The following is a 24,554-nucleotide window of genomic DNA, read 5'->3' on the forward strand; positions in this document are numbered from 1 at the left end:
CTTCCGTATTTTCTGCAATAGCCTACCATGGGGAACCTTATCAAACGCCTTACTGAAATCCATATACACCACATCCACTGCTTAACCCTCATCCACCTGTTTGGTCACCTTCTCGAAAAACTCAATAAGGTTTGTGAGGCATACCTACCCTTCACAAAACCGTGCTGACTATCGCTAATGAACTTATTCTTTTCAAGATGATTATAAATCCTATCTCTCATAACCTTTTCCAACATTTTACCCACAACCGAAGTAAGGCTCACAGGTCTATAATTACCAGGGCTGTCTCCACTCCCCTTCTTGAACCATGGGACAACATTTGCTATCCTCCAGTCTTCCGGCACTATTCCTGTCGACAATGACGACATGAAGATCAAGGACAAAGGCTCTGCAATCTCCTCCTTGGCTGTCTCTTGGCTGACATACATTGTCCAGGCCTCGCTGCCGTACAGCAAGGTACTGAGGACACAGGCTTGAAACACTCGGACTTTTGTGTTCTGCGTCAGTGCGCCATTTTCCCACACTCTCTTGGCCAGTCTGGACATAGCAGCGGACGCCTTTCCCATGCGCTTGTTGATTTCTGCATCTAGAGACAGGTTACTGGTGACAGTTGAGCCGAGGTAGGTGAACTCTTGAACCACTTCCAGAGCGTGGTTGCCCATATTGATGGATGGAGTATTTCTGACGTCCTGTCCCATGATGTTGGTTTTCTTGAGGCGATCATTAGGCCAAATTCATTGCAGGCAGCCGCGATCCTATCGATGAGTCTCTACAGACACTCTTCTGTGTTGGATGTTAATGCAGCATCGTCAGCAAAGAGGAGTTCCCTGATGAGGACTTTCCGTACTTTGGTCTTCGCTCTAAGACGGGCATGGTTGAACAACCTGCCATCTGATCTTGTGTGGAGGAAAATTCCTTCTCCTTAAAAATGTAGATCTGGTTAAAGACCTGATTGTGGCAAAAGTTGGCAAGCACTGTGAGACACTGCTTCCAATCAGTCTGCAAAAAGGTCAGTTATGAGGAAAATCAATTCTGATTGATAAATGCACTCCAAGTTCCCCTGCTGGCTGTCAATGAAGCATGCACACCTTACTTCAGATTCCAAATGATGGTCTTTTAATTCAAGCTGCAGAAGAGTTCTTTACCCACAGATCATGCTCGAAAGGAAGCAGCTGTAGGAAACATATAAATGGGTTAAGTACCCACAGGAAAAAAATTTATGGCACAGAAGACGGCAATTTGGCCCACCTTATCCTTACCCAAGTGAAAATAATTCCTCGCCCAGTTGCAATCGCCGAAATGCAAGTTTATTTAGATGTTTGAAAATAGTATAATAAAAATTAAAATGAAATGACCTCAAAGGAGTGAACTGCAGGAACTTATTGCACTTGAGTAATATTTTACCTGTAGCTTTCTTGACCAACTACATATCAATGTAAAGTTCAGTATCGAAAAATACAAGCAAGCAATAACACTGCATCTCCTTACAGATGACATCAGATCACAAACTAGTTGCATGAGAATTTGTGGAATTATTGGTTCTCATCTAGTGAATTTCCGATGTGTTGATATAGAATAATTCAAATATTGCAGTAATCCATACAAGAGGTTAATCCATAACTTATGTCTAAAGATCTCAATAATTTGACAATGGCTGCCAAATCACTAACTGCCCTCTGAAACAGTGCCAAAAAAATCAGATAACAGAATCATGGAATATACAGTAACCATGGAGAAACTGAACTTTAACAGAAAGGTTTTCAATTACAGATGGTCTAACATGAGGAAGCATGTGGGAGTCACGGAATGGAATAAGAATGAACTCAAGTTTATATCCTAGATTTTCACATGGCATATTTTTAATGTTGGCAGTAACCCATTACTATAAAGTCAAACTCTTCAGATCATCCAAACCAGTCTGTTAAAATTAGAAAAAAATGTTTTTAGATATTGCAGTGTTCTTAATTTTTTCATCATCTCCTGTCCTTCAAGGATCATGCTGACTAATGCTTTTTACACAGCTTCATAGGTAGCAATAGCCCACTTGTATGTCACCCAAGTGAATGTGGTTCATTTTGAGTTTTTACAAGTTGTCAAAACCATGCGAAGAATTTTGTTGAGGTCACGACGCCGGGCTCCGTGGATGGGTGGGGGGTGGGCTGGAAGATCGCAGCGGCCCGCCACAGAGCCCGACGCTGGAATTGCTGGGCCCGATCGTCCTGGCGGCGACGAGGCTCCATAGCAGCCACCCCCTGCCGATCAGCGATGGGACCGGACATGAAATATTGAAATTAACTTTATGCATACATTTAAATCCAATTCCCCGCAATCTTGCAGTTGGATCCAGATCTTCAGCGCGACAGGCGGCACTTGCGCCTTCACTTTCCCGTCCAGGAAAAGCTGGCGCCACCGAGGTGGGGGGGAAATCAGAGGATTTTTAATGTAGTCGAGGTTGGATGGGGTTAACTCTGCATTTTTAGTGCTGGGGGGGGGGGGGGGAATGGGGGGGTAGTGTGGGGAGAAAGGGGTGACCTCTGCACTTTGTGCAGTTGGATTGGGGGGGGGGGTGGGGGGAGTGCAGAGGAGAGGAGTCAACTTTGCACTTTGTGCAGTTGTGAGGGGAACAGGGGTCAACTCTGCAATTTCAGTTTATTCGGTTGCGGGGGGGGGGGGGGAGCGGTGGGGAGAAAACAGACATGACAAATATTTATTTTTAAGAGTAGTGGGTGGGGAGGGGAGGGGAGGGCAACTCTGCATTCTCTGAGCAATGGAGACAGCTGACACCATTCACGGCATCGCCAAGGCCACCCAATCACATGATTGGGGAGGGGGTGCGGCTTTCCACCCACTGCTGCTCCTGGTAGCGGGAAAATAAAATCCAGTCCCATGTCTGATCCCGTAGCCACATAAAAACAGTCAGACAGGGGAAATCTGGCTGATTTCTCTCTTCCCTTGGCCCAGGGGTAGGCAGTGGCGTAGTGGCATTATCACTGGACTAGTAACCCAGAGACCCAGGGTATTTCTCTGGGGACATGGGTTCGAATCCCACCACAGAAGAAGGTGGAATTTGAATTTAGTTAATAAATCTGGAATTAAAAGCTAGTCTAATGATGGCCATGAAACCACTGTCGATTGTTGTAAAAACCCATCTGGTTCACTAATGTCCTTTTGGGAAGGAAATCTGCTGTCCTTACCTGGTCTGGCCTACATGTGACTCCAGACCCACAGCAATGTGGTTAACTCTTACATGCCCTCTGAAATGGCCTAGCAAGCCACTCAGTTGTACCTAACCGCTACGAGGTCAATAAAAAGGAATGAAACCGGACGGACCACCCAACATCGACCTAGGCACCGTAAACGACAACGGCAAACCCAGCCCTGTCGACCCTGCAAAATCCTCCTTACTAACAGCTGGGGGCTTGTGCCAAAGTTGGGAGAGCTGTCCCACTGACTAGTCAAGCTACAGCCTGACATAGTCATACTCATGGAATCATACCTTACAGACAATGTCCCAGACACTGCCATCACCATCCCCGGATATGTCCTGTCCCACCGGCAGGACAGACCCACCAGAGGTGGTGGCACAGTGGTATACAGTAGGGAGGGAGTTGCCCTGGGAGTCATCAACATCGACTCCAGACCCCATGAGGTCTCATGGCATCAGGTCAAACATGGGCTAGGTAACCTCCTACTGATTACCACCTACCGTCTTCCCTCAGCTGATGACTCAGTACTCCTCCACGTTGAACACCACTTGGAGGAAGCACTGAGGGTGGCAAGGGCACAAAATGTACTCTGGGTGGGTGCCTTCAAAGTCCATCACCAAGAGTGGTTCGGTAGCACCACTACTGACCAAGCTGGCCGAGTCCTAAAGGACATAGCTGCTAGACTGGGTCTGCGACAGGTGGTGGGGGAACCAACACAAGGGAAAAATATACCTGTCTTTGTCCTCACCAATCTGCCTGTCGCAGATGCTTCTGTCCATGACAGTATTGGTAGGAGTGACCACCGCACAGTCGTTGCGGAATCGAAGCCCCGCCTTCACACTGAGGATACTGTCCATCGTGTTGTGTGGCACTATCACTGTGCTAAATGGGATAGATTTCGAACAGATCTAGCAATGCAAAACTGGGCATCCATGAGGCGCTCTGGGCCATCAGCAGCAGCAGAATTGTACTCAACCACAATCTGTAATCTCATGGCCCGGCACATCCCCCACTCTACCATTACCATCAAGCCAGGAGACCAACCCTGGTTCAATGAAGAGTGCAGGCGGGCATGCCATAAGCAGCACCAGGCATACCTCAAAAAGAGGTGTCAACCTGATGAAGCTACAACACAGGACTACTTGCATGCCAAACTGCGTAAGCAGCATGCGATAGACAGAGCTAAGCGATCCCATAACCAATGCATCAGATCTAAGCTCTGCAGTCCTGCCACATCCAGCCGTGAATGGTGGTGGCCAATTAAACAGCTAACTGGAGGAGGTGGCTCCGCAAATATCCCCATTCTCACTGATGGGGGAGCCCAGCACATCAGTGCGAAAGATAACGCTGAAGCATTTGCAACAATCTTCAGCCAGAAATGCCGAGTTGATGATCCATCTCAGCCTCCTCCTGAAGTCCTCAGCATCACAGATGTCAGACTTCAGCCAATTCGATTCACTCCGCGTGATATCAAGAAACGATTGAAGGCACTGGATACTGCAAAAGCTATGGGCCCTGACAATATTCCGGCAATAGTTCTGAAGACCTGTGCTCCAGAACTTGCCGCGCCCCTAGCAAAGCTGTTCCAGTACAGCTACAACACTGGCAACTACCCAGCAATGTGGAAAATTGCCCAGGTATGTCCTGTACACAAAAAGCAGGACAAGTCCAACCCGGCCAATTACCGCCCCATCAGCCTACTCTCAATCATCAGTAAAGTGATGGAAGGGGTCATCATCAGTGCCATCAAGCGGCACTTGCTTAGCAATAACCTGCTCAGTGACACTCAGTTTGGGTTCCGCCAGGGCCACTTAGCTCATGACCTCATTACAGCCTTGGTTCAAACATGGACAAAAGAGCTGAGAGTGACTGCCCTTGACATCAAGGCAGCATTTGACAGAGTATGGCATCAAGGAGCCCTAGCAAAACTGAGGTCAATGGGAATCAGGGGGAAAACCCTCTGCTGGCTGGAGTCATACCTAGCACAAAGGAAGATGGTTGTGGTTGTTGGAGGTCAATCATCTGAGTTCCAGGACATCATTGCAGGAGTTCCTCAGGGTAGTGTCCTGGGCCCAACCATCTTCAGCTGCTTCATCAATGACCTTCCTTCAATCATAAGGTCAGAAGTGGGGATGTTCGCTGGTGATTGCACAATGTTCAGCACCATTCGTGACTCCACAGATACTGAAGCAGTCTGTGTAGAAATGCAGCAAGACCTGGACAATATCCAGGCTTGGGCTGATAAGTGGCAAGTAACATTCGCGCCACACAAGTGCCAGGCAATGACCATCTCCGACGAGAGAGAATCTAACCATCTCCCCTTGACATTCAACGGCATTACCATCGCTGAATCCCCCACTATCAACATCCTAAGGGCTACCATCGACCAGAAACTGAACTGGAGTAGCCATATAAATACCGTGGCTACAAGAGCAGGTCAGAGGCTAGGAATCCTGAGGCGAGTAACTCACCTCCTGACTCCCCAAAGCCTGTCCACAATCTACAAGGCACAAGTCAGGAGTGTGATGGAATACTCTCCATTGCTCCAACAACACTCAAGAAGCTAGACACCATCCAGGACAAAGCAGCCCGCTTGACTGGCACCCCAACCCTCCACCACCGACGCTCAGTGGCAGCAGTGTGTACCATCTGCAAGATGCACTGCAGCAATGCACCAAGGCTCCTTAGACAGCACCTTCCAAACCCGCGACCTCTACCAATTAGAAGGACAAGGGCAGCAAATACATGGGATTAGCACCATCTGCAAGTTCCCCTCCAAGTCACACACCATCCGGACTTGGAACTATATCCCTTCACTGTCGCTGGGTCAAAATCCTGGAACTCCCTTCCTAACAGCACTGTGGGTATACCTACCCCACATGGACTGCAGCGGTTCAAGAAGGCAGCTCATCACCACCTTCCCAAGGGCAATTAGGGATGGGCAATAAATGCTGGCCTGGCCAATGATGCCTACATCCCATGAATGAATAATAAAAAAAAAATTGGTGCTGAATAAAACTGCAACAAACTTGCAACCAATTCAGTTGAGCGTCACTCATCAGACAAGAGATAGAATCTGTAACCTTTCAATGTATAGCTCAGAATTACACCAGATGATCTATTTAATGCACTGAACTAATGGCCTGCTGCTGATTAGAATTTTTTTTTTTTTTAAAAGGGAGATGTAAAGGTAAGAGTATAATCTAAGAGGAAGGTAAAGTCAAGCAGAAGTAAAATTTAATAAAAAAAACTATTACAAAAATCTATTTTAAAAAGAGAGTCTCTTTTTTTAAAAAAAGGTCTCCCTTCCAGAATTCTCTATGACGTCCCCTTTTGGGGACATTCCCATGAGTCCCAGAGGAACTCCACTGGAGAAGAGGTTCACTGCTTCAAACAGGACCAGCAACATTTCTGGAGCTCAGTGGGATCCTCGGATATCATACTATCGACTGGGATACCCACAATCCCAGCCCAATAAAGATAACCTTTATAAATTAGCATAGGCATATTTGACTTAACAGTAATTAAAAGCTGCTCTGTGAAAAGTATTGCAATTTGCAACTGTAATCATTTAATTTCAGATAATTTAAACAGCATTACTGATCAATACAGCTTTTACTTTAATTCATATTGAATATATTTTTGATATGGATCAGTTTCGAAGACTACCAAAACAGATTATTGTGGAGCCTCTCAAGGGGTGGAGCTCTGTCCTCTACTTTGGTCAGTTCATAACCCCATTCTGAATGTCGGGGATGGGATCAATTAAATATGTGGGACAGGAAACCTATGCTTGTAGTGATACAACAGGTACTGGTTCTGGGGAGGTGCGGGGTGGTGCAAAATTGGGATAAATTTTTTTTAAAAATTCATTCCCTGCATAGAACGGAGGGACTGCATTCTTAAGGTGATCAATTTCTGGTCCTTTCATTCTTTAGGATACTCAGGGGATCCAAACACAACCTACACCTGCTCGCAGCATAGAATCTGCTATGCCTTTAGGACGTGCTGAATGCAACTCCCCAGAACACCTTATACACACCTCCAAAACTGGCTGCGCACCAAATAGGTGATGAGCCTAATGAGCAATTTGCGAGGAACTTATATTGGGGTGAGAACAGTCAGCATTTGGTTTCCCCCCAAATCTAGAGACCCGCCCCCAGTCAAAATCACGTAAGAATGTTGCCTCCCCACCAGAATATCTAGCCAGTTATTTTAAACTGGTATTAGAAACGTAATAGGCAAAAGCACTGGCAATACCAAGAACAGCTTGGCAAAATAAAAAAGAAACACTGCAAATGTAGGAAAAGTAAGATATAAAAAAAGAAAATGCTAAAAATATACAACAGTATATACAAGAGTAAAGAGAGGGTATTGCATAATCACATCTGAAATGTAATGAGTACACACCAACATCATAACCTATTTCTACATAGCAATTACAACACAGAAGCACCAGTCAGTATATCTGTGTTTATGTTCCAGATGAGCAGCAGTCGAAATTTTACATGGGTGTCCTGTTCCTACGTTCTTTTATCTCCATTTCCTTCAGCTACCCTTCCAACTTATTCTTAAATATTCATCTCTTCTTTGCTTCAATCACCAGGTCCGGTGGTGCACCTCACAGCCTTACCACACTTTGCAGGAAAATTTCTCCTGGGCTCCAGCTTAAATCAATTGTATTCAATATTATATCTGTGTCCCAATTATAGACAACTCAACCACTGGAAGCAACGGGCTGGATTTTGTTCTCAGTTTGATGTCGCGTTGCATGGCGGGTTGGGGGGAGGGGGTCGGAGAATCAGAATGGCAGCAGCTACCACGGAGTCCAATGCTGGGATTACCAGGCCCGAGCTTTCCGGCGGTGCAAGGCTGTGTGGTGGCACCTCCGTCGCTCTGCAACAGGATACTATAAATACTTAAAATACCTCTGCATAAATTTAAATTCTCGATCTTGCCTTCAGTTCCCAATCTTGAGCTTCATGTGCAGCACTCGCACTTTCATTTTCCCACCCAGGAGATGCTGGCACCACCGAGGTGAGCAAGAGGTCAACGCTGCATGATTTGTATGGGGAAGTGCGGGGGGGAAGAGAAGTGATCAAGTGTGCATGTTTTGTTTGGGGGGGGGGGGAAAAGAGAGAAGGGGTCAACTCTGCATGATTTGTATGGGGAAGGGGTCAACTCTACATTATGTTGAATTGTTTGTAGGGCAGGCAGCCTTTTAAAAATGGCAGTGTCACCTGATGCAGGTGCTAGCATGAACGGCTTCACCAATGCTGCCCCCGCCACGGAATTTGGGGTGGGGGAGGGGGTGGCCAATGTCAATATGTTAAGTGGCCGCCTGCCGCGTAATTGTGGTGGCGCGGGTCCCGTGTGGGGAGGCTGCCATTTTCTGCACCTGCCGCCGCCCCCGGCAGCAGGGGAACAAAATCCAGCCCAGTGTTTCTATCTATTCTGATACAGCCCGTTGAAATTTTAAGCACCTCTATCAAATCACCCCATCATCTCCTCTGTTCGAACAAAATCAGCCCCAATTTTGTCTATCTTGATAACTGCACATCATACCAAGCGACATCTTAGCAAATCTGTGGTGTATCCTCCCTATTTCATCATCATTCCTATAATATGAAGCTCAAAACTCTTGTGACAAGGAGGCCAAGAAGAAGTGGCCACCACCCTTCCTAACTCCTGTAAATCCCACTGCTGTTTCATCTTATCCTTCTTCAAAAGTATACTTTAAAAAAAAAAAAATGCACCACCTTACACTAGCTGACATGGAATTCCAACTGCCACTTTTCATTCCACCATCTTATTAACATCCCCTCATTGTCTGCTTTGTTTCTTAGAATTATTTACTAAGCCTATTTTAATCAAATCTCTAAATTTAAATGGAACTACCCCCAGCCCTATATCCAAACCATTGCTGCAGAGTGAACAGAATCCTACAGATCACTGCTGCCCACTTCCAAACATTCAAATTGTCCTTTTCCCCCAAAATATTTGTTCAAAGGATGTGGATGATACTGGCAAGGCTGCATTTATTGCACATTCCTAGCTGTCCTCAGAAGATGGTGTTTCTGATCTTTTAACCAGCTTATAAATCCAATTTGCTACTTTTCCCTTAATCTTAAGTAGAATTCTGCATGGTAATTTGCCAAAAGTTTTCTGAAAGACTATTCACACCAGAGATTCCTTTTCTGAAATCTGCATTGGATGCTTCTAATTATTTTCTCATCCAAACATTTAGTATCCTTAACTAAGCTTCCTTAGCACAGGTAATCTATTCCTAGGCCTTTGGCAATGCCGCATTGAAACAGCCTAGTGAGGTGCATGAGCTTGGTAATGCACTAGAAGAATTCTTGGGAATTTTTTTTTTTACAGCTGGCTAATGACTGTCCCAGTGAACACCAAACCTCGGATACCACTACTCCTTTATCACTGTGCACCAACAGAAATCACTGCTTTCACAATCATAATTAAAGGACCATTTGGTGTGGATTTCTTCCATTCCTGTTACTTCTTCAATACACAGAATTTCTAGGTTAAAAATATTGAACAAACATGAAGGCAATCAGGAACTTCTGTCTCACATGCCAGTATTTGCTCATGTAAATAACATTAAACAGAACCTTTCAACGCTCAACTTTGAAGCACTCCGATGGTGTTATTGCTCTTCAGAGGCTGCTTAGAGAGGATGCTGTTTAAACTGCATTACTGAAAAGATCAGGTGGTTACTAGAGGCCTGCTCAGGTCAGGACAAAAGAACCCGACCGATCCAGCCCGAGTCCCTCCAATTTTGCCCCGAGCCCGACTCGACCATCCGTTTACTTACCTTCTGACTTGGAAACTCCAGGAAGCTGCAGCGCATGCGTGATGACGTCATAGTGACATCACTCACTCACTGCGCAGACTCAGATTCGTCCCGGAATCCCAGCTCAAGTAAGTTTTAAAAAAAAATTTCAATATTTACCAGCAGAGCACTTACCCGTATGTGTCCGGCCCGACCCGACCCGGCTCGACTTGACCTGGACTCGGCCCGGCCCGAGCCTGAAAGCCGTACCCGGAAGATGGGCCCGACCCAACCCTGACATGTCGTCGGGTCCGGGTCAGGTAGCAGGCCTCTAGTGGTTACTATTGTCACTACTCTTAGACAGCACGAAGATTCAATAACAGTTCATCTCTCCATTGGGATGATAATGCTCCTTTAAAATGGGTATGATAAGGGTTGAGGGTAGTATGTCTATGTTTTAACGAAAATTCTGTACTGAAAGTACTACTTTACCATTCATGTTACAGTCAAAGTAAAGACACTGTGGATTCTTGCAACACATCTACTTGATGCATCAGTGGTCTGATTCATGAATGCAGAGTACAATACATTAATCACAGTCATAACTGAGGCACACCCTAGATTCACTCCTTTGATCTCTCAGTGCTATTCATTGATATGCTTTTAGCAACTCTTCAAAAATATTCCTGAAGTGAGATAGGCAACACAAAGTTTGACATTAGAACATAGAACAGTACAGCACAGTACAGGCCCTTCGGGTCCCTAATGTTTTTAGATAGCTAGTCTCATGCAAAAATACCCAACAGGAAGACAAGAGTCAAGATCCAACATGTATGCTGATTTCAGAGGGATACGGACCCCGGAAGTGCAGAAGGTTTTAATTTAGACAGGCATCAAGATCGGCACAGCCTTGGAGGGCCAAATGGCCTGTTCCTGTGCTGTACTGTTCTTTGTTCAACTAGCCAACTGAAATCAGTATTGAATCAGTATTGCTGACTCATTTATCAATACCAAATTTAAGAGCGAGAGGAGAATGTTACTATGTTCAAATTTATAGATACACCACATGATTAGAAAACTGTGGTCAAGGTGAGGGACGTCAGGAAATTATACATTGTTCGATTTTAGACAATTATGCCAACATAAAATACTCTTGCTAGGTACAGCAGAAGTCAGATGTAGGGTAAAGCTCCACTCGCTCCCTAACAATGTGCCATAATCTACTGCATCTTTGAATTTTTCCATTTCACACAACAGCCATCTTGATGACTATATAAATATGAACAACTACATTAAATTATTGATCAGTTTTATCCCAGAGGCACTTGCCCACTAGAAACAAAGATGACATTCATTGCGGGTACTACTTGCCGGGAGGAAATTTTAATTCCATTAATCTGACCTTGATTCAAATGTCCTGAAATGAAAATGCAGCCAACTCACTACATTACCCATTGTCTCGACTGCATATTTGAACCCACAGTAGCTGACATTACAAATTGCTATGTGTACGCACCAGAGGCAGGTGATACATCTGGGATAAGGGATGGAGGGGAAAAAAATGGAGGGGGTTTATTGGTCCTCTACATGCGGAAGAGCTTCTCCTCCTATAAAATAAAATGAAGCATAATTGCCAAATGTCTTGAAGAAATCCACTGGTGAGCTTATTTATACTTCACATTCAGACAGGACAGTTAAATATCAATCTGATTATGTTTGTAGCTGGAGATCTTCCTCATGCCTACATTTAAATTTTTTAAGCTATCAATAATAGTCTGTTGCTGTACTGTGGATTTACATATTGTTCCCGTCACATTTGAGTTAAAAAATCCTGTCTTATGTTCCAGTCAGCAAACCTAAGCATGGTTTATAATAGCTTTTTCTTAAGCAGCACATTAAGTAGTAAAACCTGGCTACCTGACCCAAACCCGACTACACGTGTCGGGTTCGGGTTGGGCCAGGTCGAAATTCCGAGTCCAGCATTCGGGCTCGGGTCGGATCGGGCTGGACACTGCTTCCGGGAAGTTACAGGATCAGGCTTACCCATGATTCCCCACAACTCTAGTTGCAGGAATAGCCTGCTGCCGGAATGGATAAAGGAGATTCGTGTCGGGCCAGGTGCAAAAAATAAAATAAAAGGGCTCGGGTCGGGTTCAGGTTGGCTGTGGTCGGGTCGGGTTTTTATACCCGAGCCAGGCTTCATTAAGAAGTAGCTTAAACGAATGAATGTGCATGACTGAGTCACAGCTAAATCTACAATATTATCCAACAAAACCAGTAGTGACAAATGCATTTATGGTGGGTTTTTTTTTTTAACGTGAAAGTAAATTGCTTTGGCATTGACCCTTACTGTTTTAGGCGAAACTGCAGTAGATCAAGTCGCTCCTCCCTTAAGCTGCCACCACATAGTTCTCCTATTCCAGGCACCAGAAGATCCACTGCTGCCACCTATCAGACAATACCATGGAGATTAGGTACAATATTTGACATTAACGTAAAATGTCCAGTTATTTCATCTTGCCTGAAGAGGCTTGTGCCTTACACATACTTATCAGGCTGGCATCAAAATAGAGCATCACTGGGCATAGGCATTACTTATTAGTTGGTCTCAAAACTTAGGAAGTTATTCAATGTTTTAAAATTTTAAATCACAGTACAAAATATAATGTCTTGCTCCACTAGCTTCACGAGACACCAGTTGACAAGACTTGCACCCATTTTCCTCACACTGAACTAGGGCCTGCTATCAATGTTACAAACTGTCTATATTATGAGATTGTAACCACACTCAGCTCTTAGTACATGACAAACAAAGAGGACAGCAAGGAAATTTATAAGTTCCATTTCAGAAGTAACATGTTTTATAGAAAATGATTGCATGTCACAAAGGACAAGTCAGTTTTATTAACAGTTAACAGCACCAAATATTCACCTGACATCACAAACTGAATTAGAGTCAACAACAATGTAAGCTAGAGGCAGACTAAAAGTATAACAGATTTTGGTAAGGAATATCCACAACTGTAAAGCAGTGCTCAGCACTAACTAGACTTGCCTGAAGCAAATTCTGTTCCACATGAACCATTATCATTTCTCTATTTAATTTTTTTTTGCAAGTTCATTTTCCTTTTGGGAAATAGTCATTGTTTCATGTTACATTTGGGAACATTTTAAAATTATTCTTCTCCTGGATGTAATGGTATGATAGAATAAGTTATAAATAATGTGATTATATTGTACATAGTCCAAAGCCATTCAGTTTAATCCCTATCTTATTAAACTGAGAAGAGCCTCCATGCTTAGTCATTGCTCTTGGCAGATAGTTGCCAGGGGATGAAAATAATGATGCAATCTTGTCATCCTGCTATTGTGCTTCCTCACAAAAAAGGCTCGACAAAGTGGGATATTTGAAGTGATCTGAAGTCCAGGCCACCTGCTTTGGTTGGCCTAGGAGTTCACAGAAAGTAGCAAATTATAAATATCTCTTGCTGAATTTATCACAGCCAGTTTCCTGTTGTTTGACATTTTTATTTTTAAAACAGAAAGGGGAAAAAGCATGAAAGGATAGCACTATTACTAAAGATGTTTATTCCAGTACATTTGTGGACTTGAATGACAAGAATCCAGCCAGAGCCTCGATGTTTTGTTGGATTCGGATGTGCTGCTTCCCAGTTTGTTGTTTTCTTTAATGTAATTTGGGTGATTTGAATACCAGAAATAATGTACTGTCATGAGATGCAGCAGCTTCCAGGATCAGTCTTTCTATGCAAACAGAAAACACTCTTAAGCAGACATAGGTTTTTTAGCTCAGTCGGCCTTATATCAGATTTTTAATTCTGAGGCGGTGTCTTGCAGCTGTCAACAACTCAAGCTCACAATTGGAATGCTGGTAAGAGTACTTGGCACAGTACTGTAGACATGCCAATAAAACACATTGCCTTGTGTTCAGTCTGCAGTTATAAAATAACAGAAATTATTTTGGTTTTGTCTATTAGATTGAGTGGGAAAATGTCTCATATTGGTCTGGCATAAATTAGAAGAACTAGTCTAGACAGTTTGTTCATCCTGAAACTTGGTCAGGACAGAGTGTTCAAATCAATAACTGCATATATAGTTTGTAGATTTGGTGAATTTAATGTACTCAATTCATGAATAATTTTGAAGTTACGATTTCTAATGTAATCATGACAATTACCAAACATTAATGAAAACCGAGCAGTAGGGTAATGTATTGGCACCTGGGTTCAGGCTCTTTAATACTGCTGTGTCAGAAATAGCAAAGTCATTAATCTATCTTTTTTATGGGTGCTGATATTGAAAACTAAACTCATCTGTTACCTTCATTCCACTGTGACTTCTATGCTGATGCTGGATCCTAAACTCTGCAGAAATTTTGCATTTTGTTCAACATTTGCATGTTGATTGTGACATTTATGGCTGTCCTCATTTACACATTCTTCCAGAAGCTTGCTTCACTCTTCTTCTGCAACTCCGCCAGCTCAGCCTGCCAAGTCCAGGCTACTGTGTATCTATTCCACTGTCGGTGGCAGAGCTTTCAGTTATCATAGCCTCTCTGCAGCAAAGTTGCTACACTATCTTGCTTTACTTCACCAGCCTCCCTGCACCCACTTCAAAAGGTTCCTCAAAGTGCACCACTTTGACTTTGCCTTCAATTGCTTTCACTAGTTCTTCCAATTAGAGTTAAAATTTCTTCGCCTCTTGTTAAAAAGAACTTGCTACCACATGGAGTAGTTGAATGAATAGCCTGTATGTATTTAACAGGAAGCTAGATACGTAAATGAGGGAGAAAGGAATAGAACAATATGTTGATGGGGTTAGATGAAGTGGGGTGGGAGGAGGCTTATGTGGAGCATACACACTGGTGTGGACCGGTTGGGTCGAATGGCCTGTTTCTGTGCCATAAGTTTTATGTTAACAGTTGTACACAAGTATAAAATAGTTGCTTGTTATTGGTGACTATTCCAAAGAGGGTCCATATAAAATCATACCACCTGTGAGCCTCACCCTGATATCAAAACATTTTAATGCTCAAACATTTAAGTTTATACCTAAATGTATTTCCTATCTTTTAATTTACCCCATAAAGATAATCAATTGTGGCAACACTGCTACTATTTTGAAACTAACAGCACTGTTAACATTGCAAATCTGAAACTGCTTTGCATGAACACTAAAGTCTAAAACAAAATGACACCATTCTGTGGATGGACACAGGCAGACCTGTAACAATAAATTAAACTGGAAGCAAATCTTTTGCCCTGCTTCATATGGCAGTATATTTTCTATTTCCGTACGTGTCACTAAAATGAGGTTCCCTAACAATACAACTGGTTAAGATACACAGTAGCTGGGCCACAAATACCTGCAAGGGTTTAGTTTTGATTCCCATCTGTGCTGAGTTAACTAATGCTACAACTTGTCAGAATGGCTCTTGGTTAGGGAGGTGAAAACTAGCCAGAGTTTGTGTTCCTGATCTTGCATGTGCCAAGCATGGATTACTGGACAGCTGACACCATGAAAGGACATGACTGGGTGAAGTTATAATGGTCACTCACTGTCAAGACTTAGACAGAATATCGGCCTTTTCGTCAAGAGACTAGAAAACAATTGGCGACCTGGAACGATACTCCAGCAACAAGATGGACATTATAGCTTTCCTTGACAACAATTCTCTGACAACCAGAGCCCTTTTAAAAATCTAGCTTGTCTGTAATAGTCCAGTAAACCTGCTAGCAAAAGTGAAGCAGATGGGATGAAACCAGTAGCAGAATGGATACATAATTAGCTAAGGGTTAGAAAAAGAGTTGTAGTAAACAGCTGTTTTTCTGACTGGAGGGAGGTATACAGTGGCATTCCCCAAGGTTCAGTACTAGGATCTGCTGTTTTTCATATACACTAATGACTTGGAGTTGAGGGCACAATTTCGAAATTTGCAGATGACAAAACTTGGAAATATATAGTAAGCAGTAAGGAAGATAGTAATAGACTTCAAGAGGACATAGAAAGTTTGCTGGAATAGGTGAACACCTGGCAGATGAAATTCAATAGAGAGAAGTGATGCAATACACTTTAATAGGAACAATGAGGAGAGACCATACATAATAAACGGTAAAATTTTAAGAACAGTATGCTGCAGAGACACCTAGGGGTGCTTGTGCACAAATCTTTAAAGGTGGCAGGACAGGTTAACAAAAGCAGTTAATAAAGCATATGGGATCCTGGGCTTTATAAATAGAATGTTCAAAAGCCAGTAAGTTATGTTTAACCTACATAAAACTCTAGTTCAGCCCCTGCTGGGGTATCATGTCCAATGCTGAGCACCACACTTGAGGAAGGATATGAAGGCTTTGGACAGGGTACAGAGAGATTTACTAGAATGATTCCAGGGATTACAATTACGCTGATTATGAGCACAGCCTGTGGAGTGGAGGTTTAAAAAGCGCGCCAAATCACAGAGTCAGAGACCGAAGACAGAGTGGGAGCAGAGCAGGAGAATAAAAAAAAATAAAATCGAAAAGTGACAGAGTGATGTCACAATCAACAGAGAGAGCTAGGAAGAAGCTACCTGTTTGGTGAGTATCTGGTAAGTGATTAAGGTCCATTCTAATCCTAACATTTAAAATAGTAAAGGAACTAGTGGTAAGCTTAATAAAATATATTTTAAAAAAGGAAAATAAAATAAATAATTGAATAAAATAATTAAATAGTCAATTAAAACACATTAAGGATGGCAGGACAGGTGATATGTCACAGCTGCAGCATGAGAGCGCTCCTGGATGCCAGTGTGATCCAGGGCAAACACGTCTGCAGTAAGTGTTTGCGGCTCGAAGAGCTTCGGCACAGTCATTGAACTGGAGTCTGAGCTGCAGACACTGACACATCAAGGAGCGAGAAAGTTACCTGGACATTTTGTACCAGAAGACGGTCACACCTCTTAGGATAGGGTCTTCTGATTTGGTCAGTGGTCAGGGGCAGGAGAGTGTTGCTGCAGCTGAGGCAGGTAAGGGGACCCAGAGGGCAGGAGTGCAGGAGCCTTAGCCTTTGCGATTGTCTAACAGGTCTGAGGCCCTTTCAACTTGTTTAGAGGAGAATGGGGGCTGCAGCGTGGATGAGCATTCTGACCGTGGCACCATAGTACAGGAAGCCATTCAAGTGGAGGGAGAAAAAAGGAATGTAGTGGTAGTAGGGGACAGTATAGTTAGGGGGATTGACACTGTTCTCTGCAGCAAAGAGTGATAGTCCAGACGGCTGTGTTGCCAGGGTTGGGGAGGAACTTACTGTGGGAGGGGGAGGATCCAGTTGTCATGGTCCATGTAAGTACCAACGACAGACACGATAAGGAAAGAGGTTCTGCATAGTCACAATGAGGAACTAGGCGCCAAATTAAGCAGAACCTCAAAAGGTAATAATCTCCGGATTATTACCTGAGCTACATGCAAATTGGCATAGGGCAAAATAGATTAGAGAAATGAATTCGTGGCTCAAAGACTGGTGTGGTAGATTGGGCTCTGGTTCGTGGGGCACTGGCACCAGTACCAGGGGAAGTGGTGGCAGTTTACACCTGAACCGTGTTGGGTACGGTGTTCTAGCAAGCCGCATAACTAGGGAAGTAGAGATGGTTTTAAACTGAATAGTGGGGGCAAGGGATCAAATTTGGGAAGATATGGTAAATCAAGAAGTAGAGACAAGGCAAGAGAGAAAGGCATTAATATGGGAAATGACAGACTGTGAAAGGAAGGGACAGAGCATACAAATCTCAGAGAAAATCAACAGATATGGCTAGAGGTTACAAAAATAATAAAGGACAAAACTAAAGGCGCTGTATCTGAATGCACATAGCATTCGAAACAAATGAACTGAGTGCGCAATTACAAATAAATATATGACAGCCATTACAGAGACATGGCTGCAGGACAACATAGATTGGGGCCTGAATATTGAAGGATACATGGCATTTAGGAAGGACAGGAAGCTAGGAAAAGGTGGAGGGGTAGCTCTGTTAATTAATGATGGTATTAGCGCAATAGAGAGGGATGACCCAAGTTCAGGAGACCAGGACGTAGAAGCAGTTTGGGTAGAGATGAGGAATCATAAAGGCAATAAGTCACTTGTGGATGTGGTGTACAGGCCACCTAACATTGACTACACTGTGGGATGGGGTATAAAGGAAGATATAATGGTAGCTTGTCAGAAAGGTACAGGTGATAATTATGGGGGATTTTAACCTAAATATAGAGTGGAAAAATCAGATGGGCAGAGGTAGCCTAGATGAGGAGTACATAGAATGTTTTTGGGATAATTTCTTGGAACAATACATTCTGGAGTCAACCAGAGAGCAGGCAAGACTAGACCTGGTATTGTACAACGAGACAGGATTAATTAATGACCTCATAGTTAAGGCACCCCTAGGTAGCAGCAATCATAATATGACTGAATTTTACATTCAGTTTGAGGGAGAGAAGAGTGGGTCCAAGACTAGTATATTAAACTTAAATAGCGGCAATTATGAGGGCATGAAAGCAGAGCTAGCTAAAGTGAACTGGCAAATCAGGTTAAGGGATAGGTCAAAAAAGATGCAGTGGCAGACATTTAATGGGATAGCTCAGAATACACAGAACAGATACATTTCAACGAGAAAGAAAAATTCCAAGCGTGGGACCCGCCATCTGTGGTTAACTAAAACAGTTAAAGATAGCATCAAACTTAAAGAAAAAGCCTATAATTGCACAAAGATGGGAGGCAGGTCAGAAGATTGGACAGAATATAAAAAACAGCAAAGAAGGACTGAAAGATTGATAAGGAAGGTAAAATTAAAGTACAAGAGAAAGCTAGCTAGAAATATAAATACAGATAGCAAAAGTTTCTACAGATATTTTAAAAAGAAAATAGTTAACAAAGTGAGCGTTGGTCCTATAAAAAGTGAGTCTGGGGAACTAATAATGAATGATAAGGAGATGGTAGATGAATTGAACAGATATTTTTCATCGGTCATCACTATTGAGGATACAAGTAACATCCCAGTATTAGCTGTAAGTCAGGAAATGGAAGGGAGGGAGGAACTCAAGAAAATTACAATCACCAGGGAAGTGGTACTGAACAAATTGTTAGAGCCGTGGGCTGACAAGTCCCCGGGTCCTGATGGACTTCATCCTAGGGTGTGAAAAGAAGTGGCTAGTGAGATAGTTGATGCGTTAGTTTTAATTTTCCAAAATTCCCTAGATTCAGGGAAGGTTCTTTTGGGTTGGAAAATAGCGAATATAACTTCTTTATTCAAAAAGGGAGGGAAACAGAAAGCAGGAAACTACAGGCCAGATGGCTCAACATCTGCCTCAGGGGAAATGTTAGAAGCTATTATTAAAGATGTTATAGCAGGGCACATAGAAAATTCAAGGTAATCAGGCAGAGTCAACGTGATTTTTTTTTTTATTCATTCAGGGGATGTGGGCGTCACTAGCCAGTCCAGCATCAATTGCCCATCCCCAATTGTCCTCGAGAAGGTGGTGGTGAGCTGCCTTCTTGAACCGCTGCAATCCATTTGGGGTAGGTATACCCACAGTGCTATTAAGAAGGGAGTTCCAGGATTTTGACCCAGCGACAGTGAAGGAACGGCGATATAGTTCCAAGTCAGGATGGTGTGTGACTTGGAGGAGAACTTGCAGGTGGTGGTGTTCCCATGTATTTGCTGCCCTTGTCCTTCTAGTTGGTAGAGGTCGCGGGTTTGGAAGGTGCTGTCTAAGGAGCCTTGGTGCATTGCTGCAGTGCATCTTGTAGATGGTACACACTGCTGGCACTGTGCGTCGGTGGTGGAGGGAGTGAAATTTTGTAGATGGGGTGCCAATCAAGCGGGCTGCTTTGTCCTGGATGGTGTCGAGCTTCTTGTGTTGTTGGAGCTGCACCCATCCAGGCAAGTGCAGAGTATTCCATCACACTCCTGACTTGCGCCTTGTAGATGGTGAACAGGCTTTGGAGAGTCAGGAGATGAGTTACTCGCCTCAGGGTTCCTAGCCTCTGACCTGCTCTTGTAGCCACGGTATTTATATGGCTACTCCAGTTCAGTTTCTGGTCAATGGTAGCCCTTAGGATGTTGATAGTGGGGGATTCAGCGATGGTAATGCCGTTGAATGTCAAGGGGAGATGGTTAGATTCTCTCTCGTCGGAGATGGTCATTGCCTGGCACTTGTGTGGCGCGAATGTTACTTGCCACTTATCAGCCCAAGCCTGGATATTGTCCAGGTCTTGCTGCATTCCTACACGGACTGCTTCAGTATCATAGGAGTCACGAATGGTGCTGAACATTGTGCAATCATCAGCGAATATCCTCACTTCTGACCTTACGATTGAAGGAAGGTCATTGATGAAACAGCTGAAGATGGTTGGGCCTAGGACACTACCCTGAAGAATTCCTGCAGTGATGTCCTGGAGTTCAGATGATTAACCTCCAACAACCACAACCATCTTCCTTTGAATGAGATATGATTCCAGCCAGCGGAGTGTTTTCCCCGATTCCCATTGACCTCAGTTTTGCTAGGGCTCCTTGATGCCATACTCGGTCAAATGCTGCCTTGATGTCAAGGGCAGTCACTCTCAGCTCTTTTGTGCATGTTTGAACCAAGGCTGTAATGAGGTCAGGAGCAGAGTGGCCCTGGTGGAACCCAAACTGAGTGTCACTGAATAGGTTATTGCTAAGCAAGTGCCGCTTGATGGCACTGTTGATGACACCTTCCATCACTTTACTGATGATGGAGTGTCGGCTGTTGGGGCGGTAATTGGCCGGGTTGGAAATGTCCTGATTTTTGTGTACAGGACATACCTGGGCAATTTTCCACCTTGCCGGGTAGATGCCAGTGTTGTAGCTGTACTGGAACAGCTTGGCTAGGGGTGCGGCAAGTTCTGGAGCACAGGTCTTCAGTACTATTGCTGGAATATTGTCAGGGCCCATAGCTTTTGCAGTATCCAGTGCCTTCAGTAGTTTCTTGATATCATCTGTAGTGAATCGAATTGGCTGAAGTCTGACATCTGCGATGCTGAGGACTTCAGGAGGAGGCCGAGATGGATCATCAACTCGGCACTTCTGGCTGAAGATTGTTGCAAATGCTTCAGCGTTATCTTTCGCACTGATGTGCTGGGCTCCCCCATCATTGAGGATGGGGATATTGGTGAAGCCACCTCCTCCAGTTAGTTGTTTAATTGTCCACCACCATTCACGGCTGGATGTGGCAGGACTGCAGAGCTTAGATCTGATCCGTTGGTTATGGGATCGCTTAGCTCTGTCTATCTGCTTACGCAGTTCGGCATGCAAGTAGTCCTGGGTTGTAGCTTCACCAGGTTGACACCTCATTTTGAGGTATGTCTGGTACTGCTCCTGGCATGCTCTCCTGCACTCTTCATTGAACCAGGGTTGGTCTCCTGGCTTGATGGTAATGGTAGAGTGGGGGATATGCCAGGCCATGAGGTTACAGATTGTGGTTGAGTACAATTCTGCTGCTGCTGATGGCCCACAGCGCCTCATGGATGCCCAGTTTTGTATTGCTAGACCTGTTCGAAATCTATCCCATTTAGCACGGTATCCTCAATGTGAAGGCGGGACTTCGTCTCCACAAGGACTGTGCGGTGGTCACTCCTACCAATACGGTCATGGACAGAAGCATCTGAGACAGGCAGATTGGTGAGGACGAGGTCAAGTATGTTTTCCCCTCGTGTTGGTTCCCCGCCACCTGCTGCAGACCCAGTCTAGCAGCTATGTCCTTTAGGACTCGGCCAGTAGTGGTGCTGCTGAGCCACTCTTGGTGATGGACATTGAAGTCCCCCACCCAGAGTACATTTTGTGCCCTTGTCACCCTCAGTGCTTCCTCCAAGTGGTGTTCAACATGGAGGAGTACGGAGTCATCAGCTGAGGGAGGGTGGTAGGTGATAATCAGTAGGAGGTTACCTTGCCCATGTTTGACCTGATGCTATGAGATTTCATGGGGTCCGGAGTCGATGTTGAGGACTCCCAGGGCAACTCCCTCCCTACTGTATACCACTGTGCCACCACCTCTGGTGGGCCTGTCCTGCCAGTGGGACAGGACATACCCGGGGATGTTGATGGCAGTGTCTGGGACATTGTCTGTTAGGTATGATTCCGTGAGTATGACTATGTCAGGCTGTTGCTTGACTAATCTGTGGGACAACTCTCCCAACTTCGGCACAAGCCCCCAGATGTTAGTAAGGAGGACTTTGCAGGGCCGACAGGGTTGGGTTTACCGTTGTCGTTTACGGTGCCTAGGTCGATGCTGGGTGGTCCGTCTGGTTTCATTCCTTTTTTTGACTTTGTAGTGGTTAGGTACAACTGAGTGGCTTGCTAGGCCATTTCAGAGGGCATGTAAGAGTTAACCACATTGCTGTCAGTCTGGAGTCACATGTCAGCCAGACCAGATCAGTCAGCAGATTTCCTTCAGATTTCCTTCCCTAAAGGACATTAGTGAACCAGATGGGTTTTTACAACAATCGACAATGGTTTCATGGCCATCATTAGACTAGCTTTTAATTCCAGATTTATTAATTAAATTCAAATTCCACCTTCTGCTGTGGTGGGATTCGAACCCATGTCCCCAGAGAAATACCCTGGGTCTCTGGGTTACTAGTCCAGTGATAATACCACTACACCATCGTCTACCCCATTTTGTGATTTTGTGAAAGGGAAATCATGTTTAACCAATTTATTGGAGTTCTTTGAGCGAGTTACATGTGCTGTGGATAAAGGGGAACCAGTGGATGTATTGTACTTAGATTTCCAGAAGGCATTTGATAAGGTGCTACATCAAAAGGTTATTACAGAAAATAAAAGCTCATGGTGTTGTTGGTAACATATTGGCATGGATAGAAGATTGGTTAGCTGACAGGAAACAGAGAATAGGCATAAACAGGTCATTTTCTGGTCAGCAAGATGTAACATGTGGTGTGCTACAGGGATCATTGCTGGGGCCTCAACTTTTTACAATTCATAGATATGACTTAGATGAAGGGGCCAAAGCTATACTTGCTAAATTTGCTGATGACACAAAGATAGGTAGGAAAGTAACTTGTGAAGAGGGCATAAGGAGGCTACAAAGGGATATAAATAGGTTCAGTGAGTGGGCAAAGACCTGGCAAATGGAGTATAATATGGGAAAGTGTGATATTGTCCACTTTGGCAGGAAGAATAAAAAAGCATATTAACTAAATGGCGAGAGATTGCAGAGCTCTGAGATGCAGAGAGATCTGGGTGTCCGAGTGCATGAATCACAAAAGGTTAGTATGCAGGTACAGCACGTAATTAGGAAAGCTAATAGAATATCATTTATCGTGAGGGGAATTGAATACAAAAGTAGGGAGGTTATGCTTCAGCTCAACAGGGCATTGGTGAGACCACATCTGGAGTACTGGTTTCCTTATTTAAGGAAGGATGTAAATGCGTTGTAGGCAGCACAGAGAAGGTTTACTACACTAATACCTGGAATGAGTGCGCTGGCTTATGAGGAAAGATTGGACAGACTAGACATGTATCTGCTGGAATTTAGAAGTGTAAGTGGCGAATTGATTGAAACATATAAGATCCTGAAGGGTCTTCACAGGGCGGATGTGGAAAGGATGTTTCCCCTTGTGGGAGAATCTTGAACTAGGGATCACTGTTTAAAAATAAGGGGTCGTCCATTTAAGACAGAGATGAGGAGAAATTGTTTCTCTCAGAGGGTCGTGAGTCTTTGGAATTCTCTTCCTCAAAAGGCAGTGGAAGCAGAATCTTTGAATATTTTTAAGGCAGAGGTAGATAGATTCTTGATAAACAAAGGGGTGATAGGTTATCGGGGGTAGGTGGAAATGCATAGTAATAAGTTCAGCCATGAACTTAGTGAATGGCAGAGCAGACTCGAGGGGTCAAGTGGCCTACTCCTGCTCATAATTCATATGAAGTTCCCTTCAAGTCGCACACCATTCTGACTTGGAGATATATCACCATTCCCTCACTGTTGCTGGGTCAAAATCCTGGAACTCTCTCCCATACAGCAATGTGGGTGTACCTACATCACATGGACTGCATGGTTCAAGGTGGCAGCAAGGGCAATTAGAAATGGACAATAAATGCTGGCCTTAGCAGTGACACCCACATCCCATGAACAAATAAAAAATAGACTTGAAAAGCTGGGGTTGTTCTCCTTACAGCAGAGAAGGCTAAGAGGAGATCTGATTGAGGTGTTTAAAACCATGATGGGTTTAGATAGGGTCAGTAAAAAGAGAGAAACTGTTTCTAATGGCTGAAGGGTGGATAATGAGGGGGCACAAAAAGGTAACTGACAAAATGAGGCCATAAGGAAAAATTCTCACACGAGTAGTTAGGATTTGGAATGCACAGCCCGATAGGGTTATGAATATAGATTCAATAATAGCCTTCAAAAGGGAATTGGATAAATATTCAAAAAAGAAAATCTCAGTGACATGGGGAGTGAGTGGTGTAGTGGGTCTAAATGGATAACTCCTCAAAAGAGCCACAAGTGCTGTATTAATCTACATGTATTGCTAAA

At 44.0% G+C, this 24,554-nt stretch overlaps 1 protein-coding gene across 1 annotated transcript in view; it reads right to left on the reverse strand.

Annotated features, from left to right (window-relative positions):
* nars2 (asparaginyl-tRNA synthetase 2, mitochondrial) overlaps positions 1-24,554 on the reverse strand; it is a 94,135-nt gene that overhangs the window by 4,813 nt on the left and 64,768 nt on the right. The window contains exons 12-17 of the mRNA XM_068034421.1: positions 12,347-12,444; positions 11,513-11,603; positions 8,027-8,102; positions 2,088-2,252; positions 1,405-1,508; positions 278-576 (exon numbers count right to left, since the gene is read on the reverse strand). Of these exons, the coding sequence (XP_067890522.1) occupies positions 278-576; positions 1,405-1,508; positions 2,088-2,252; positions 8,027-8,102; positions 11,513-11,603; positions 12,347-12,444 (833 nt within the window). The remainder of the gene's footprint in view (positions 1-277; positions 577-1,404; positions 1,509-2,087; positions 2,253-8,026; positions 8,103-11,512; positions 11,604-12,346; positions 12,445-24,554) is intronic.

The sequence above is a fragment of the Heterodontus francisci genome, chromosome 6 (genome assembly GCF_036365525.1).
Source record: "Heterodontus francisci isolate sHetFra1 chromosome 6, sHetFra1.hap1, whole genome shotgun sequence".
NCBI classification, from domain to species: Eukaryota; Metazoa; Chordata; class Chondrichthyes; order Heterodontiformes; family Heterodontidae; genus Heterodontus; species Heterodontus francisci.